Below are 18,784 nucleotides of genomic sequence, written 5' to 3' on the forward strand. Positions count from 1 at the left end.
AGGGGTTTCCATAAATGCAAGGAATTCCCTATGGATGGCTGGGGAACACCCACATGCTTGGATTACACATTTTATCCATAACATGGATAAGCTCATTGCTAGGTATTTCTGATCCCATTTTTACACTAGAGAAGCAGTCTTTATTTGGGTCTTCCAAACTTAATTCTTCCTGAGCTTTATCCCGTTTTCTATTATCAGTCAACTAAACATACTGAAATCATTATTTCTTTTCTGTTTCCCTCTTGTTCTGGGATGGGCCAATCCAAACTCCTTTTTGATTTCGGCCCTAATAAGACATGTCTTTGTGCGTGGCACTGGCCCTAGTGGTCGACATTTTCTCTCTTTGTGGTCACTTTCTGTATTTGTACTGGAAGCAATGGGGTGGAAAGAAAATAGATTTTAGAATCAGATGAATCTCAGTTCAAATCTTGGCACTGCCACTTCACAGCTCTGTGGTCTGGAGATAGTGAATCTTACTGTGTGATCCTCCTTGCCCTAGGGGAATAATCATAGTCCTGCTCGGGGGTATGGTGGGGTTAGATGTCATGTGTACGTGGCAGCTTGCCCAGTGCCTGGCCCATCATAAATCTCTAAGTAGAAGTTGTAAATGTTCCTGAGCTGCCCTGCTTGGTCCTTCTGCACAGTCAATGCTGGACTCTCTCTTTATGCCCAAGGAAAATACAGGGTACAAAGGTCACTCAGCTCAGCAGAAGGAGTCCCAGGAATGGGACATGGAGCCCCGGCCACCCCTTCCTTCTTGAGGCCAGGCTTGCAGAAGCCCTGGAAAAACTGACGTGAAGCCTCCAGTTTCTGGAGGTGCTAACCCCCAGGAGCAGCACGGTTCTCATCTGCAAGCCTCTCTGGCAGGTGTGAATGTTTCATCCTTCCTCTTGGGTTTGCAATTCTCTCCACAGCCTTGATGACTGCCTTTGGTGTACCACTTCCCTCTATGGCGCAGCCCGTTTCTTCTCCACTACCACCCCCCCCCATAGTGATGACATCGCCCTGGGGAAGAGAAGCTGTGAAGGGCTGCTCACTGTCAGCTAGCTTCAGTTTCCGTATTGGCACCATGACATCATCTCTACCCTGGAAATTCCATTTGCCCTCCTGTGCCTCCACCTCTGTCGGAGGCCTCAGAGTTCTATAAAGAGCGGTTCCCAGATCAGTTTCAGCACAGAACACAGTCGGGTTCTGAAGCTTCTGGACTCGAGAGTCTCAGCTCCAGGAAAACCTCTCCTCTCTCAAGACCATGAAGCTCTGCGTGACCGTCCTTTCTCTCCTCGTGCTCGTGGCTGCCTTCTCCACCCCGGCTCTCTCAGCACCAAGTAGGTCCACTCTTCTAGCCGCTAACTTCTAGAGTCATGGTGGAGGCAGTGCTGACTTTTCTAGCTCGGGCTGATCTAACGGTGGGGATTGGACAAAAGGGAGACGGGAAGATTTCCAAGTAGCCTGCTGTTAAATGTAGAATCTGGTAGACATTAAGTAATGGGCAAGTTCCTGGTTTCTTAAGAAATAGCAACAAGTAGACTCATTTAAGCAAGTTCCTGTTTCCTTCTGTGCCTTGGTGTCCCCATCTGTAAAATGGAGGATGGTAGACACATACCCTGAGACTCAGTCCAGCTCCAATCTTCTAGAATTCTTTCATGCCTTTCTCTTATGTTCTTCTATTCAGAATAATACTCCTTCTTAGGGTGAGTGAGATTGGATACAAGGGACCATATTTGGGGATCTGGTCATCCTACAGAGATGGCCACCGAATATCTATGATTAGAAGCCAGAATTAACAGGTCATTATAGAGCTTCTGTCTCACCCCTGCGTTTCTTTTCAGTGGGCTCAGACCCTCCCACCGCCTGCTGCTTCTCTTACACCTTGCGGAAGCTCCCTCGAAACTTTGTGGCCGATTACTTCGAGACCAGCAGCCTCTGCTCCCAGCCAGCCGTGGTGTGAGTATCAAGCCCAGGGTTGGTCTAGGAGGCAAGGGTGAGGGTAGGTGAGAAAAGGGGATCTATTTGGGGGAATGTGGAATCAAGCAGTAGGGAGGCTGGTCTCAGGGCTGAAGCCCTCCCAGAAGTCAGAGAGGATCAAGTTATGAAGTCACCTGTTGAGTCTGGAGAGGGCTGGGTCGGATCCAAGGGAGAAGAAAGAGGTTTCTGGGGGAGGAACTTAGCCAGAAGCCAGGAAACCAGGGAAAGTAAAAAAGATGATAGGAGATGTGGGCTGATTTCTTAAACCATACACAGAAAAGTCATTGCTGGGGGCAAGAGAGAATGAATGGGTTGATGCATCCTTACTGATTGCAAAATTCATTTGTTCCTAATCTGGGCAACCCAGGAGGTGGAACTAAATCTAGAATAGAAGTTAAAAGGAGCCCAGTTCTAGCACCACCCCAGGAAGTGTTTCCCCATCATTAGAGCTGTCCAACATGAGCCCTAGTCAAGCAGAGGAAGATACATACCTACCATAGGCAAGGATCCATGGGATTCTAATCTGTCCATTCCTTGTTCCACAGATTCCAAACCAAAAGGGGCAGACAAGTGTGTGCTAACCCTAGCGAGGCCTGGGTCCAGGAATACATGGACGATCTGGAACTGAACTGAGCTGCTCCACATCTGGGTGCAGGAGGTCTCCAGGGGAAGTTCACCTGAGCCCGACTCTTCTCATGAGACACACCTTCTCCACACTCATGACTCTTCTCAATCGCCCATTCCTTCTCTTAATTTAATCTTATTATGTGCTGTGTTTTGTATTTGAAGTTATTTCTACTATTTGTTTTGCCAAAGGACACTTTATCCCCCATGGGGATGGCCTACCGTCACGGTTTCTCTGCTATTGTAGATATGTGGAAAATGTAACTGATTCCATGTGTTTTCAAAATAAAACTTCTTAAAAATTATAGACATTTCTTTGCATTTTAATTTGATTGGGGGGTGAAGGGCATTGCCCTGCATTATGACTGGGACCAACTACCGTTTCCAAACACAATAAAAATGAGCAATTGCTGAGTGCTTACTAGGGGCTAACAGGTCTGAAGACATGACCTCACTTAACACTTTCTTTTTTTTAATTTTATTATTATTATTTTTAAAGATTTTATTTATTTATTTGACAGAGATCACGAGTAGGCAGAGAGGCAGGCAGAGAGAGAGAGAGGAGGAAGCAGGCTCCCTGCTGAGCAGAGGCCCGATGCGGGACTCGATCCCAGGACCCTGAGATCATGACCTGAGCCGAAGGCAGAGGCTTAACCCACTGAGCCACCCAGGCGCCCTCACTTAACACTTTCAATGGGATTTTAACTCCCTTGTAAAGTGGGGACTGGTTATCTCCAGTTTCACATATGAGGAAACAGAGGCACAGAGGTGACGTGACTTGCTAAGGCTTGTAGGTCTTCTGGGGAGCATGATGAAAGGATGATCCAGAAGGAGAGCTGTGATGCTAAGGCTTACAGGTCAGTGTCCTGCAGGGACGTGGTAAATAGCGGCAGCACAATGTAGAGGGAGGAAGACGTAGTTCAGAGTCAGAAAAATGGGTCTGCCTAGCTTATTACCCACATACCGTGAGGAAAGTCATCTTGCCTTCCTGGATCTCAATTTTCACACCTGGGAAGTGGGGGCCTCGAAGGGCATTTGTAAGGTGACATGTACGTTACCCATGATGGGGCCTGACACCTGGAAGATTCTTTCCTTCTCTGAGTCTCAGCATTCTCACTTAAAATGGGCCTCGTGTCTCTCCTCCTAGGGTCATCACGAGGATGAGGTTAGTTAGTGATCAGCTCTCGAAAAGCCAAAGCAAATGTGAAGTATTGTCATGAGGACAGAAGAATGAATGTCAGATTGTCAGATCCGGTTCTGGACGGTTGCAGGAGTAACCTAGAGCCACATCTCATCTCCTTAATTCTTCACTCAGGACTTCCTCTTACAGGGGTGCCTTAGTGGCTCAGTCTGTTGGGCATCCAACTCTGGATCTCAGGGTCCTGACCTCAGGTTTGTGAGTTCAGGCCCCATGTTGGGCTCCCCGCTGGATACGGAGACTACTTAAAATTTTTTCTTCTCTTACATGGGTCAGAGAGAATGTAGGCCTGAAATAGAATTATATGTACAATCAAACCTTGATCCATGGGACATAGAATTTTAGTCTACTAAAATTTCAGGAGCCCTTTCAGATCATCTGATCCAACTCATTTTATGGAAACAGAGCAGGGGACTGAGAAGTGACTTACTCAGTGAGTGTGTGACAGAGGACTCTAGCCAATGCCACATCCCAGGTTAGTCCCTTTTCTCTGCTCCATGTGACATGGCTCTGTGGTCCCTTAAAGGATGACTCATTGTGTGAGGTGGATGAAGAGGAGCTACCTTAAAAATCATTTGAATGTTCTTAGTCCAGGTCAAAAGCTGAATGGGGCCCATGTACCTCTCTGGGGCCAACAGCCAATTTTCTTCCTTGCCCTGCATTAGCCACCTCCTTCATCCCAGAGCCTGACTGGGCTTGGCTGTTGCTTTTCATCTGCCTACACCTGAGCTGTCCAATATATTTTCACTAGCCACAAGTGGCTATTTAAATTTTTATTAATTTTAATGAAAATTAGGGGCACCTGGGGGGCTCAGTTGGTTAGGCGACTGTCCTCGGCTCAGGTCATGGTCCCGGAGTCCTGCGATCAAGTCCCGCATCAGGTTCCCAACTCCATGGGGATTCTGCTTCTCCCTCTGACCTTCTCTGCTCTCATGCTCTCTCTCTCTCACTCTCTCTCTCAAATAAATAAATAAAATCTTTTAGAAAATTAATGAAAATTAAATAGAATTAAAAATTCATTTCTTCAGTTGTACCAGTCACAGTTTAAGTGCTCCTTAGCTACATTATTAGCTTTGTGGCTGCCATGATGGACAGTACAGATATAAAGCATTTCCATCATTGTGGAAAGTTCCATTGGATGACCCTGTCCTAAATGCACAACCTAAAGTAGCAAACGGAGGGGGTTGGAAGTAGCCTGGAAGACAGGGTGTGGTCTTTGGTGAAAGATACACATACTCTGTTCTGAGGGAAGGGATTAGGAGAGAAAATGGATAATCCCCTGGCCTGAGACAAGGTATAGATCACCATGGTAGACAGAATGGCCCCCAAGATATGCACATCCTAATCTCCAGAAACTGTGAAGATTACCTTATACAGCAAAAAACAACTTGGTAGATGTGATCAAGTAAAAGACATTGAGGTGGAGAGATTTTCCCAGATTATCTGACTGGATCTTAAATGGAGTCATAAGCATCTTTATAAGAGGGGGCAGAGGGAGATTTGACTATGGAGAGAAGAAGTTAATGCGACAACCCATGCTACACGGCCAGATTTGAAGATGGAGGAAGAGCCCACGAGTCAAGTGATGCAAGAGTGCGGTTCTAGAAGCTGGAAAAAGCAAGGAAATGGCTTTCCCCTAGAGCCTCTGGGTGGAGTACAGTCCTTGTTGATTCCCTTGATTTCCACTTAGGGAAACGTTTGGATTTCTGAACTCCAGAGCTTTAAGAGAATATATGAGCATTGTTTCAGGGAAACAAGTTGGTATTAATTTGTTACAGCAGCAATAGAAAACTGATATAATCACCAACCGACAAGTCACTCCCTCCTCAGTGCGGAAGGGAATGGAACATTCTAGAAGATGAGACCAACTTCCCTGCAGGAGAAACTCAGGGTGAAGTGGACACATTCCAAGGCAATGTATTATAATGAAGTGAGGCATCTCCAGAGGAGGGTCTGCTGTAGCAGCTAAATGCGAAGGCTGAAACTTCACCAAGGGTACAAACTTGCCAGCTAGGTTAAGAGGAAGCCTGCCTCTTCTTGAGTGGCCTTCTGGGGGTATCAGTGGGAGGAGAGGGGTTTTGGATTCCTATCTGAAGGAGTCCATCCTCTTATTTGTCAAATGAAGCCCGGAGCGGAGCCGCAATTTGTTTCTTTTTTTCACCATTAGAGAGGGCAGAGTTCGGGCCAGAATCTGGGTCTCCTCTCTCACAGGGAGCCCTTCTCCCCACACTTCCCTGCCCCTGCGCAAACTGGAAGGGAGGAATTCAGCTCATTAGAGGCCAGAGCTCCAGGGAGGGCTGCAGGAGACCCGGATACCCTGGTGAAGAAGTGCTTCAGCCTGGAATTACCGACGACAGGGCGGGATCCTCTCCATGGGGCAATGTGGGGCTTCACTTGTTGCACAATAAGAGACTGGTTCTTCCTTTCTCCTTTCTTCACGAAACTTCCTTTCTTAGCCTGAGGTCAGGGAGTTGGTATCTGACTTTCCACTTATTTTACCAGGTTTCTGGGTAGAGACCAGAAACCTACTCTTTTGCAATGTCTGCATCCCCCATTTCTCTCTCCAGTTTGGGGGGGTCTGTTTCTTCATGTTCCAGGTCATGCAAGTTCTGTGTTCTCTCCCCATTCCACTCCAACCCAGACTCTTCTGTTATGTTCCCATGACATACACACTTTCCTCCTAGGTGGCCAGGAGCTGACCCAGCAGAAACAGTGACCGAGGATATAAAATGAGCAACAGATGGTAGGAAGAAACCACAGTTCTTCCTGATGGCTGAGCCGGGGTGGCCACATGGTGGTTCTGAGTGGCTTTCCACACACACCTTGCACAGACCTGAGGGCTTCGTCCTCTCTCTTTTTTCCAGGTGTCTCCCCCTGTCCTCCCTTCTAAATGCCTCTCCTCTTAGGTTCCCATAGAGTCCGTGCAGACAGGAAAATGGAAAAAGATGTAGGAATTGAGAGACAAATTGATGAGTGAATTTTCTATATTTTAAATAGTTTCAGGGGAGCCTGGGTGGCTCAGTGGGTTAAGACTCTGCCTTCGGCTCAGGTCATGATCTCAGGGCCCTGGGATCGAGCCCCACATTGGGCTCTCTGCTCAGCAGGGAGCCTGCTCCCCCACCCCCCTGCCTGCCTCTCTGCCTACTTGTGATCTCTGTCTGTCAAATGAATAAATAAAATTATTTATTTTATAAAATAAATATAAAATAATATAAAATAAAATTTAATAGATTTAATAAAATTTAATAAAATAAAAATTAATTATTATTTATTATATAATTATTATATATAATTATAATTTATTATTAATAAATTTAATAAAATTTAATAAAATAAAAATATAAAATAAAATTTTTTTAAAAATAGTTTCATTTTTAGATATATGAAAATTGTGTGAACTATATACATTCAGAAGAAAAGAGAACATCTTTTTTTTTTTTTTTAGGAGAAGACAGGCTTGATCCTAACAGAATGGCCTGGGGACTCCCTCCTCCTCCTTCTTCTTCTTCTTCCTTTTTTTTTTTTTTTTAAGATTTATTTATTTATTTTAGAGAGAGAAAGAGTGAGGGGCAGGGCAGAGGGAAAGGGAAAGAGAGAATCCCAAGCCGACTCCACACTGAGCAGAGGCTGATACAGAGCTCAGTCTCATGACCTTGAGATCATGACCTGAGCTGAAATAAGAAATCAGACACTTAACCAACTGAGCCATCCAGGCACACCTACACTTTACAAAGTTCTTGCCAGCTGGACAACTTCAGTTTGGACACAAAACTCTTCCTTGAGCTTTTTTTTTTTTTTTTTTAAAGATTTTATTTATTTATTTGATAGAAATCACAAGTAGACAGAGAGGCAGGCAGAGAGAGAGAGGAAGGGAAGCAGGCTCCCTGCTGAGCAGAGAGCCCAGTGCGGGACTCAATCCCAGGACCCCGAGATCATGACCTGAGCCGAAGGCAGCGGCTTAACCCACTGAGCCACCCAGGCGCCCCTTCCTTGAGCTTTTGAAAAGAGACTTCCTTGGCTGGTTCTATGCCATTTGACTTAAAATGTCCTCATCTCTGTCCTAGCCAAGTCTTATGCCCTATAACAAAATGTGTTGCTGTTCACCCTCGGCTTGTCATGCCATAGGACAAAGCTGCACCGTGAGCAAGGTCTGAGGCTGGTGGGCTGAGCGTGCAGTTAGGTGTTTGAAGGATTTGGCAGGGATGAGAAATGACTCTTTGGGATATGGAATTCCAGGAAAAATGGAATTCTAGTCAATTTAGGAGTCTAGACATGGAAGTGCCTATACTCCAAGGTCTCACTTGCCACCCTGAAACACACACACACACACCAAGGAATAAAACTCTGATGGCTACAGGTAAAAGGCTGGGTTTTGCAGACTGAGGACTTCTGATAATTCCCAATGTCTGTACTCAGTCTTTTCCTTTAATTTTTTATGTATGTCTGACAGCTGCTGTAGGCACCTGGCCCTTTCAAATGATAGTGTGTCATAAGGACTTGCTAAATCCCCAGATTTGAGGCCATCCCTGTAGCAGTAGGGACATTGTTTTGTTTGTCGCAAAGAAATCAGGTTTTATCAGGTGGGTGATGTGTTCCTCCCATCGATGTAAATGACAGGCATCTGGAGAGCTTTTCTGGACCCCACCATTGGAGATTCCGTGGTGGGCTTGGAGTGTCTGCAAAGCAGGGACTTTCTGGGAGTCTCAGACTCTTCATTTGTGACACAGGGATGCCCATGGAGGTAACCCCACAGGCTCGTGAGGCTTTGGTGAGATGGGTGAGAAGACGGACAGGGAGCAAGCACAGGGCCTGAGAAACAGTCCTGCTTAAGGAAGGTCAAGTCCTCCCATCATTATTGAAGAGGCCCTCCTTAGCAACCTCGCACCTGCCAATATTGATGTGCATGCTATTGCAGAAGGGTCTCAGGCCATCATTACCCTTTGCTTCTTACTAGAAACTCAGAGTAGTCAACACCAGATTATATTGTCTTATGTAATTTCCATTAATTAAATGTTTCTTCATGACTGTGGTGAGACTTTCCTGCTCCACATTCCCAGATGGGACACATGCCATGGGGGGTATAGGAACACAGCTTGAAACAGTCCATTAAATATTTAACTTGAAGGGGCACATCGGTGGCCCCGTCACTTAAGCTTCCAGCTCTTGATTTTGGCCCAGGCCATGGTCTCAGGGTTGTGAGATTGAGACCCACATTGGGCTCTGCACTCAGTGTGGAGTCTGCTTAAGATTCTCTCTCTCCCCCTCTTTGCTCATGCTCTCTCAAATAAATAAATAAATTCTTTAAAAAATTTAACTTGAGGAAGGAAGATTACAAATGTATTGGGTTAGTTTGGGAGGAATCGATGTCTCTTCCATTATGGGAGGAGTGTAAGTTGTGTGGTCTTTTAGGAGGACAATCTGGCAACATCTTCCAAACCTACAGGAAATGAAGCTTTTGTATTTCCATGCTTAGGCAACTAATCTGAGGGAAATACTGACATATATAAGCAAAGAAGTACATATAAAGTGTATGATGTATATAAGTAGCACATTGTTTATAATAACCAGAAAAAAAGCCCAACTCCTGGGTGTGGTGCAAAAATAATGAATACTGTTATGCTGAAAATAAATAAAAAATAAATTAATTAAAAAAAAACCAACTCAACCAAAAACCATTTAACTGTTCAACAATTGAATCTTGGTTAAATAAATTATGAACTATTCATTAATAGAATTTTAGATAGTGAAAAAAAGATACCTAGAAGCTCTCTAAGACATCATGGCAAAGTGAAATAATATGTATAACTTTATTTCTGCCAAAAAATGATGTGTTTGTTTATACACATATGTGTGTTTATAAAAGCATAGATGAAGACCTCAGAAAAATACACAACAAACTGCTAACATTTGAGTAGCTCCTGGAGGGTTACTCTAGATATATCTGATGGTCTGACTCATTGATCGCAAGCACTAATGCATGTGTTTGTTCCGTAAAAATGAACTTTCAAAGATTATTTGGTAGATGATTAGAGTCATGTTCAGGTCCCTTTTAGAGGAGAAAAGAGAGTCCTCCACTTGCCACCAGCATACTGGAGGCTTCTGCTGCAAGTTCTTTAAGGTTGTCTGGCCGGGCTCTGGACACTCACCCAGGCCACACAACCAGCAGCCTGGGATCTGGCCAGCCCCCTAGGGACTGGATCTGGGCTTGCTCTTTCTGTGCTCTGTGCTGCCCAGGTCCATTGATCTCTGCCCTGTAATGAGCTGCTCTGTCCTCTCCAGGTTCCCTGTCCCTCCTCCAGACTGAAGAGTCGTTCCTGATGTTTGCACCCGTTGGGCATCCAAAGATTATGAGATGCTGGGTGTGAGCTGGGTGTGAGAGCCCTCCTCTGACTCTGGGCTGGCTTAGTATTTCTCTGATCATAGGGTTCCTCATCCAGGCCTCCCCAGAGGCGGCCAGGAGGTGCCGGTCCCACCTCTGACCACCAAGGACAAAGCAGACTTTGTCTTCATTCCCACAGTCATTGGGGTTTTACCCCTGTGCCCCTTTCTCTGAGATCCTGTAAATGGTGTAGAAAAGAGGGCAGATCTCTTACTCCAACCCCTTTGAACACTTAGTACTGTCCTGTGTTCGGCTCACCCTGCTCACCCCCACAGCCCTCTCTCAAAGAGCCTCTGCTTCCCGACCAGAAGATGTCAGAGGCCACCGACACTCAGGATGGATCCTGTCTCTCAACCCCCAAGGGCCTGGCCAGCTGGGATCTTTGAACATTGATTTCTTTGGAAGAGTGACTTCACAGCCACCTGTTACTACCTTGGGGTGAATGGGTGTCTCACCTTTCATACCTGTTCAGGGATCTCAGCCCTAGATGTAGCTGCAAAACACACATTCAACCATCTGTCCCGGAAGGAAGCATTTAGCTATATCTGGATTCCCAGGGGCCCCAGATGGGCCCAGGCATATAATTCCTCATGCCCTCATAGTTCAAGGTCTCACTCTGAAGTTCTGAATTTCACAATTGTTTTCTTTGGCCCCAGTTTCTAAGGTCACCAGGAAAACCAGTGCCAAGTTGTAACAGAACAATGAACAGAGGCCTAAAAGGTGTGCTAAGCTTTCCTTTTGCATTTGCATCTCTAAGAAACCACCCCCTAACCAGGAGGGAAACCGGTTGTGAAACAGAATGAAGGAACCAGAGTAGCAGGGGACAGTCCCTAGACAGTTTACCTTTCCACAGACTTGTCTTGCTCTACTGCCTCCAGCCCCGCCCTCCCTTCTGCTGACCCTGACCATAGAAATTAGAGCTGAGTTCCTTGAGTGCATCACATCAAAGGCAGCATGAAGACAGGTGCAGTCCTTGTTCTGATGGCTTTCGTCTCCGCGGGAGTGGAGCTGACCTGCGCTTGGAGACCTCCCTTCAGAGGTGAGGATGCTGAGGGGATTCTACCCGAAAGCAGAGAAGACCCAGAGCCCAGCTTCCGACCCAGGAACGGTTTGGCACAGAAGCAGACAGTGTGTCTGCTATAGAATGGAGATGGGGCATTCATCAGACCTGTTTCCTTTGGCTTACAGGAACAGTCATCCTGCATTTCTCATTCTTCTTATCCGATTGGGTTGGGTCTGATTCGAAGGGGCTTCTCTCTAGCTGGGAGACGTACCTGGATGGGGATGCCACAAAGGAGTAGTTCGGGGATGAACACGGCGTAGGTGAGAGGTAGGGAGGGGGCTATCTGTGATCGGAGATTTTCTAATGAAGTGGAATAAAGAGGGTTATGACAGTGCCAGTTTCTTGCCCACTGGGACTGTGCAGCCTTTGGAGCGGGGAGAACATTTTCCCTAGGGCCAAGCTGTAAAATGGGGGCCTAAGAGTGAGCATGTAGCCACCGAGGTTGAAGGGGGGGGCATCAGGAACATGAAGGAAGAACTGGCCATGAGAGCTTTGGTCTTAGTAACCTCTCCAGACCCCACAGATGCCATTGTATGTTGCAGGGCAAGAAAGAGCCAGTGTCTGCCCAGAGGTGCCCGAAGGAGTCTTTGGGATTTGCGCTGAAATGTGCTCGGGAGATCAGTCGTGTCCCAGGGGGATGAAATGCTGCAGCAATGGATGCGGTCACGTCTGCAAGTATCCTGTCCCTTAACATTCGTTAAGCATGCCTGGATCCCAGCGCCAGGAGATTTCTCGTGAATCCACGAATCTGATGCTTGGCACTAAGAGGACTCTCCCAGAGTCCATTCCTGGCTAACACCCATCCCTGGGATTTTAGCCCTGGAAGTAGAATATCTAAAGTGGTGGAGGGACTACTTTCTAAAGAGCTTGTGTCCAAAATAAACTGTACCTGTGGCATTATCCTGGCTGGATTATTCTTCCTTTCTGGGCCTCGTGGTGGACGCCCGATGGGTTAGCAGGACTCTAAGTGTGCACAGGCAGGGAGTCCATGAATACAAGGCCCTCAGAATACCAACAGGTCAGGGGAAGGCTGTCCCCGCTAGTTCCTTTCCTCCTTCCACATCTTGACTTCAGGCAGAGCAAATGGCACAATAATATTTTCTGCAACATCCTGGGAATATGAATTTGGTCAAGCATAAAAATGAATGAACAGGTAGCACCTAGCAGGCTTATTGGAACAGCCTTTCTTAGGGCAAGACTCAGAAGGAGCTGGGGAAGGAGCAAGTGTGGAAATATTCCATTCTAAGGGAACGCACTGGTGTCTAGCAGGACTGGATGCCTGAACCCAGGAAAGTGACCCTGACCCTTGAGGCATGGGACTTTAAGTGGCTTTGAGATGGAAAGTGCCAGCTCCTGCCTGGAGTGATGAAGAGTAATGATACAGTTAGGAGGTAGGCTCTGGGGGTACAGCCTTTGTTTCCGATGTTATCTAAGAAGAGGATAAACCTACATCTCCCAGAGAAGCCCAGACAAAAGGAAGATGTTTTGAACTGACTTTTCCATCCCCCAGAGTTTACCTCCTTCTGTCTAGATTCTACAACTTAGCCTGCTGAGTTATGTCTCCCATATCTGCTTGTCTCGGTCTTCCCTGATCTTGATTCCCATATAGTGTAATCTTATAACCTCGGTGTCCAATGGACTCATCAGCCTGTGCATCTCAATAAGGGTGTATTAGCACTGGTGTCTTCTCTTACTGCTTGGTCATCCCTGTCCCAAACGTCTCTGTGCTCCGGTCTCATTTGGTCATTTATGGGGGTTCATGAGTGTACCCTTAAAATATTTTCAACAATCTCACCTCTTATCTGTCATTCTGAATGCCAAGGTATGACCCTCCCCTGCTAAGATACTTAAGAATAGCATCCTCCAATTTCCATGTACATTTCCAGTTGGTTCTGAAGACCCTAGAAAGCTATTTGTGTTCTTTTGGGAAATTCTCATTTTTCTCATCTGCTTCAACCCCCTCTTTCATTTGGGGGGAAACTCCATGGAGATTTATATGAGCTAGACACAGTCTCTCTCTACTTCCTGGATGTAGGGCTTGGAATTAGGATGCTTCTTTCTGACCATGTGGATTTATAGGGAGTGACACTAAGACTTAGGGGTCATTGGGAACAATTCACAACAGCAGAGGTGCCAGCGACATCCTAACCACACTGTTGCTGTGACCCGTGCATGGTTGTGTTGTTGTTACTTGCCTTATTTTAGCTCCTGATACTTTCCTGAGCCTGCTTCCCCAGTCTTTCCTGCTGTTTCTGTGAGCTGCCTAATAATACCTTTCCAAAATTCCTGCTCTCTCAAGTTGGTCAGAATTGGTTCTTTGGCTTGCATTAGCAAGCATTAATTTGTGTGAACACTGGTGTCAGGAGTGAACCCAGGCTAGGTATGCTCAGGGAAATGACATAAACAGGTATCATTACTCTTCATAAACAGGTCTAGTTGGAAGCTGAAGGCAACTGAAGTCATCAGTATCCTAGCATGGAAACTGGCATGCAGTGTCTTCAGAAAGGTGGCAATAGTCTGAGCTAGATTTTGACAGGGAGCAGGATTTAACAGAGAATAAAGAAGAGTGAGCCGCACAGAAGGAGCAGCAGGACGTGGCCCCAGATGTCCCAAAGCGATGGGGGTTTAGAGCACAGGAAGGAGCGGAGACTTGCTGGGGGTAGTGGCAGAGAGAAATCTATAAAAGGAGGATCAAGACAGATTCTGGAACATCTTAAACAGCCCACTCAGAGTGTGAGCGGGGCTCTGTGATAGGTGCTTAAATGGGGCAAGAGTCATGGTAAATCTGTGTTTTATGTCAGCAGCAATGATGGTCATGTAGATGGAAAGGTATCTGGCTATCCCCTCCCCGCCACCCCCAACAAAGGTACATCGCACACCCTCCAGGTCACAAAGTGCAGGCTCTTCCACAAATTTTCCTGGTTGTTCTTTATCTTTGGAACTACCACCCTGGGAGAAATGCTCTATTTCAATTACTCAAGCGCTAAAGTTTCCAAGGGGTAAAGCTTTATACAGAAAATCTTTATCTTAAAATCCCTAATCCAGAATAGGACTGTGCTGGCATCATCTAATTGGAATGGAATTTTTCACTATTTAATGTTTCCAAGGGGTCCTCTCTGGACTAGTGGTATCGTAAGTAGCATAAAATGTTAAGACGCATGCCCGTGGAGCCCTGAAAATAATTCTGACGACTCTGAGAGGACAAAGTAAGACATCTCTCTCGAGTTCCTTCCTCTGTCCTTACTGGCATCTGGGTATCACTCTGAGTCTCTAAGTGTGAGTGGGTCCACAGTGTTTGTTCTGGGGACCAGTAGAACTCTCAGCTCAGTCTCCACAGGGGAGGAGGGAGATGGAGGGTGGGCTTAGTGAGCACCAAGTCTGGGCTCAAGGACTGAGCTGCTGAATCAAATTTGCGTCTTCCAAAAAAGCCCTGGCAAAAACAAGAGTCTGGGTCAACTACACAATGACTCTAGAACCAGGATGTGATCCGCCCCCCCACCCCGCCATCCCTGTGCACTCCTGACAAGGATTCTGCTTGGCCCTGCTGGGACCTGGGGTATCCTTCTGTGGTCCCCCTTTCTGACTCTGACCTTTGCCACGCAGACTGGATTTTCACTTTCTGTCCAGGCGTCCAAGGGCATCTGATTCTGAACAGCTCTTGGTGTGAACTTGCCACACCGGACTGAGCAGCCTGCAGGGATTCAGCCATGGCCAAGGCCATGGGAAGCTCTTCGGGAGGGAGAAGAGGCAGACAAACGGAAGAATACCTGAAAGCAAGTATGGACTTTTTTCTCTTAAAACACGTTTTCAAACTCTTCATTCAAAATAGCTTTATTTTTAAACTGCCAAAATATTGACAGACAATGACAACTTTGATTTTTTTATTTGTTTTCAGATAGTTTGGATCAGGGATCCATCAACTCCAGCCCGTAGGCCAAATCTAGCCTCCATCTGGTTCTGTGTATAGCCCACGAGCTATAACTAGTCTTTACACTTGACATGAATGATATTGAGTGACAAGTGAAATTATATGGAATTTTATTTGAATATAACCATACTTACCAGTTTATACATCGTCTCTGGCTGCTCTTGCCCTACAGCATTAGAGCTGAGTAGCTGGGACAGAGAAAATGACCTGTAAAGCCTAAAATACTTACTGCCTATCCTTTACAGAAAACATCTGTTGACCCTTAGTCTAGATGCAGAAAAATGCAGAAAGATATGATTTCAGGAAATCACATCCGGTTTACCATATCATGGTTACAATATTACACAAATGAATACCCAGATTTTTTAGCTCTGGTAGCATGTTCTAATCCTTCCCTTTCCCTTGCAAAAAGATTTAAATAACAAATTCTATAAAAAAGCGATCACATCTAAATAATATTGGTGTGTGTGTGTGTGTGTGTGTGTGTGTGTGTGTGACCTCTTTATCCATTCATCTATAGACAGACACTTTGGTTGTTTCCTATCTTGGTTATTGTGAATAACGCTGCAAAGAACATAAGAGTGCGGATAGTTCTTCAAGGTACCACTTCCCTTTCTTTTTGGCTATATACTCAGAAGTTGGATCACTGAATCATATGGTAGTTCTATTTTTAATTTTTTGAGGAACCCCATACTGTTTTCCACTGTGGCCATTCCAGTTTACATTCTCACCAACAATTTTTAAGGATTTCTTTTTTCCACATCCTCCCCAACACCTGTCATCTTTTTTGTTGTTGTTGTTCATTTCTTTTTTGATAATAGACCTTCTAATGGGTGTGAGACAATATCGCATTGTGGTTTTGATCTGTATTTTCCTGATGACTAGTGATATTCGGTCCCTTTTCAAGTACCTGTTGGCCATCTGTATGTCTTCCTTGGAGAAACGTCTATTTAGGTTGGATGATTTTTATTTTCCTCCTTATACATTTCCAAATTTTTCAACATTTATACAATGATTATTTGTAAAATAAAAAAGGTTACATTAATATCAGCCTCATATTTGTTTATTTCATTCTAGTTAGCACCAACAAAATAAAAAGGTCTGCTCTACAAAAAGAGATCTGCTGTAATATGAAACAAATGTAAAACAAGACCAGAGCCCTTGACATAATTGTATCCCTTTAGATTGAATATTAATGTCCACAGCACAAGGGAATGAAATCAGATGACACGAGTATTACATTACTTGCACCAATTAATGTTACCATGTTATGGGCTGATGAGAGATAAATGCCCAGAGTAAACACAGAGTGAGGAATTTCTTTTTTTTTTTTTTAAGATTTTATTTATTTATTTGACAGACAGAGACCACAAGGAGGCAGAGAGGCAGAGAGAGGGGGGGAAGCAGGCTCCCTGTTGAGCAGAGAGCCCGATGTGGGGCTCAATCCCAGGACCCTGAGGTCATGACCTGAACCGAAGGCAGAGGCTTAACCCACTGAGCCACCCAGGTGCCCCCAGAGTGAGAAATTTCAAATGCAAGTACAATATAGCAATCCATCTACTATTTCTGAGAGACTAAGTTACGGAAGAATGGTTGCACTCTTTTGAGAGAATGCAAAATTCACAACTGTTGCTTTCTCCCCACCAAATCATGTTCTGCCAAAATGTATCAGAGGAAGGACATGCAGATGACTGTGACTGAGGGTAAGTTCCTGATGAATAGATATGGAACCATGTGTACCCTTAAAAATGACTCCTGGGGCACCTGGCTGGCTCAGTTGGTGGAGCGTGGGATTCCTGATCTCTGGATCATGAGTTCCAGCCCCACACTGGGTGTGGACCCTACTTAAAAAAAGAAAAAAAGAAAGTCTCTTGTTATTAGGAAATGCAAGCATTTAATTGCTCATCTCTCCAATTAGTATACAATTATATGCCATAAGGTCCATAAGGAATAAAGGGGATTGAAAAAAAGTTGTCTGATCGGAATATCAGAAAACAGCTCAGGTATGTATCTTGAATTTAACCAAATACGTATCTGCCCAAATATACATTCCAAATGACCTTGACATTAATCCAAGCATTAAATTAAAACATTTTCATAATATTATTGGGTACAGAGAGAGAGAGAGAGAGGAAACTATCTCTAGAGGGAAACTCAAGAAATTACAACAGTGGTCCCTCTGGAGGCGGGAACAGGGTGGAGAAGTGCTCCTGAGCCTGGGTGGGGATGAGCAGTAGAGGAAAAGGCAAGAGGTGGTACGGAAGAAACAGCGTGACCTGAGAAGTTAGACAGAACTAGTGTATCTCTTCCCAGCCCTGCAACTAAGTTCCTCAGTAGTTCTGAACCAGTCGAGCCATGTCCGCGTCCTGATCTGGGACTTGGAGGTGCTCAATATGGTGCCATGGTTGGGTTGGCGCAACGAGGTGAAGCCCATGCAGTTCTGGGTGTGGATAAGGGGCTCCCTAGAGCTTAGCTCTGCTCACCCTACTCCGTGGTCTTCCGTTTGCTCACAGCAGCTCTTAACTGTTGGCAGCCTTGCCTGCTGATTGGGGAAGGCTATTGCCGTTGGTGCAAAGAGCTTGTTTGGGAAGGCGGAACCCACGGGTGTGTGTTATCCTTGGCCAGGTGCCTGCGGGGCTCAGCTTCCAGAGGCACCTTCTGGCCCTGCTCTGCAGGCATGGGTGAGGTCCGCATCCTTCAGTCCTGCTTCAGCTTCAAGGAACCAAGACTTTAAACAACAGAGTAGACATGTTATCTTCTCTAAGCAAGGAACTGGAGTTTCCCCAAGGCCGAGAGATCACAGGTAACAGCTGCCAATTAACCTTCGAAGGGCAGAAGGAAGTAGAAACCAGAGGCTGAGGGTTTTGTGTTGCTTTTTTTCCCTCACAGTCCCATGGTCCCACAGGCTTGGGCATAATCTATAAGGACTGGGGACAGATCTAGGTTATGGTCCCCAAGCCAGATGGATTGCCTTCCCCTCTGGCAACCACAGCCTAGTTTTACTGTTCTGAATTCTCTAGTCCCTTTCTCTCCCTCGGGGTGAGCCTGTCCCAGGCCACTCCTCATTCTCTTAAGGCTAGATGACACCCAGTGGAGCCCCCGACTGCCTGGTCTGACAAGTCCCAGCCGTGCTTTCCTAGGAGATGGTCTACATGAATCGGGTGGGAGATACTGCTAGAAAGTCTGGGTTGGCCATGTCAGAGACAGGTGGGAGAGATGCAGGAACTCGCTTTCTATCTGTCCTCTCTACTCAATATTTCACAGGACTTTTGAGCTTGGGAAGTGAGAGGCAGTCTCTCCACTGCTATCCAGAATGTGGTGTGACCAAGGGAAGAAGACTAATGGAAACAAGGCACCATTTGGTACCTGGGGGATTTCTAGCTTTGGAACAACTTGGAGAGAGTGTTCTGTTGCCACAGGGTGGCCTGCCCACGAGGACACTGACAATGGGGGCAGTGCCAGGCCTCCAGGCTCAACTGGCTTTGCGGAGACCAGAGCACACCATGGAGGCCATATGAGAAGGCCATGAGCGGGCTTGGTGAACACACACGGACACCTTAGGGACGGCTGAAAATATGCAGGCAAGACTAAGGAGATGGAACGCGGGTAAATGGGTGTGAAATCGGG

At 45.9% G+C, this 18,784-nt stretch overlaps 1 protein-coding gene and 2 long non-coding RNA genes across 3 annotated transcripts in view; all 3 read left to right on the top strand.

The window, feature by feature from the left end:
* The first annotated feature begins 1,031 nt into the window (after positions 1–1,031).
* On the top strand, positions 1,032–2,894 carry LOC309851772 (C-C motif chemokine 4). The gene is made up of 3 exons (XM_082707432.1): positions 1,032–1,325; positions 1,830–1,944; positions 2,511–2,894. The coding sequence occupies exons 1-3, from the start codon at positions 1,250–1,252 to the stop codon at positions 2,596–2,598; spliced, it is 279 nt and encodes a 92-aa protein (XP_082563558.1). The 5' UTR covers positions 1,032–1,249; the 3' UTR covers positions 2,599–2,894.
* Positions 2,895–14,832: 11,938 nt separating this feature from the next.
* On the top strand, positions 14,833–16,202 carry LOC309851775. Its single transcript, XR_014304918.1, has 2 exons — positions 14,833–15,006; positions 15,125–16,202. It is a non-coding gene; the product is annotated as an uncharacterized lncRNA (long non-coding RNA).
* A 1,613-nt stretch (positions 16,203–17,815) lies between these two features.
* Positions 17,816–18,784, top strand: part of LOC309851776 — a 28,999-nt gene continuing 28,030 nt past the window's right edge. The window contains exon 1 of the long non-coding RNA XR_014304919.1: positions 17,816–17,960. This is a non-coding gene — a long non-coding RNA (uncharacterized lncRNA). The remainder of the gene's footprint in view (positions 17,961–18,784) is intronic.

The sequence above is a fragment of the Mustela nivalis genome (assembly GCF_964662115.1).
Source record: "Mustela nivalis genome assembly, chromosome: 17".
Classification (NCBI taxonomy): Eukaryota; Metazoa; Chordata; class Mammalia; order Carnivora; family Mustelidae; genus Mustela; species Mustela nivalis.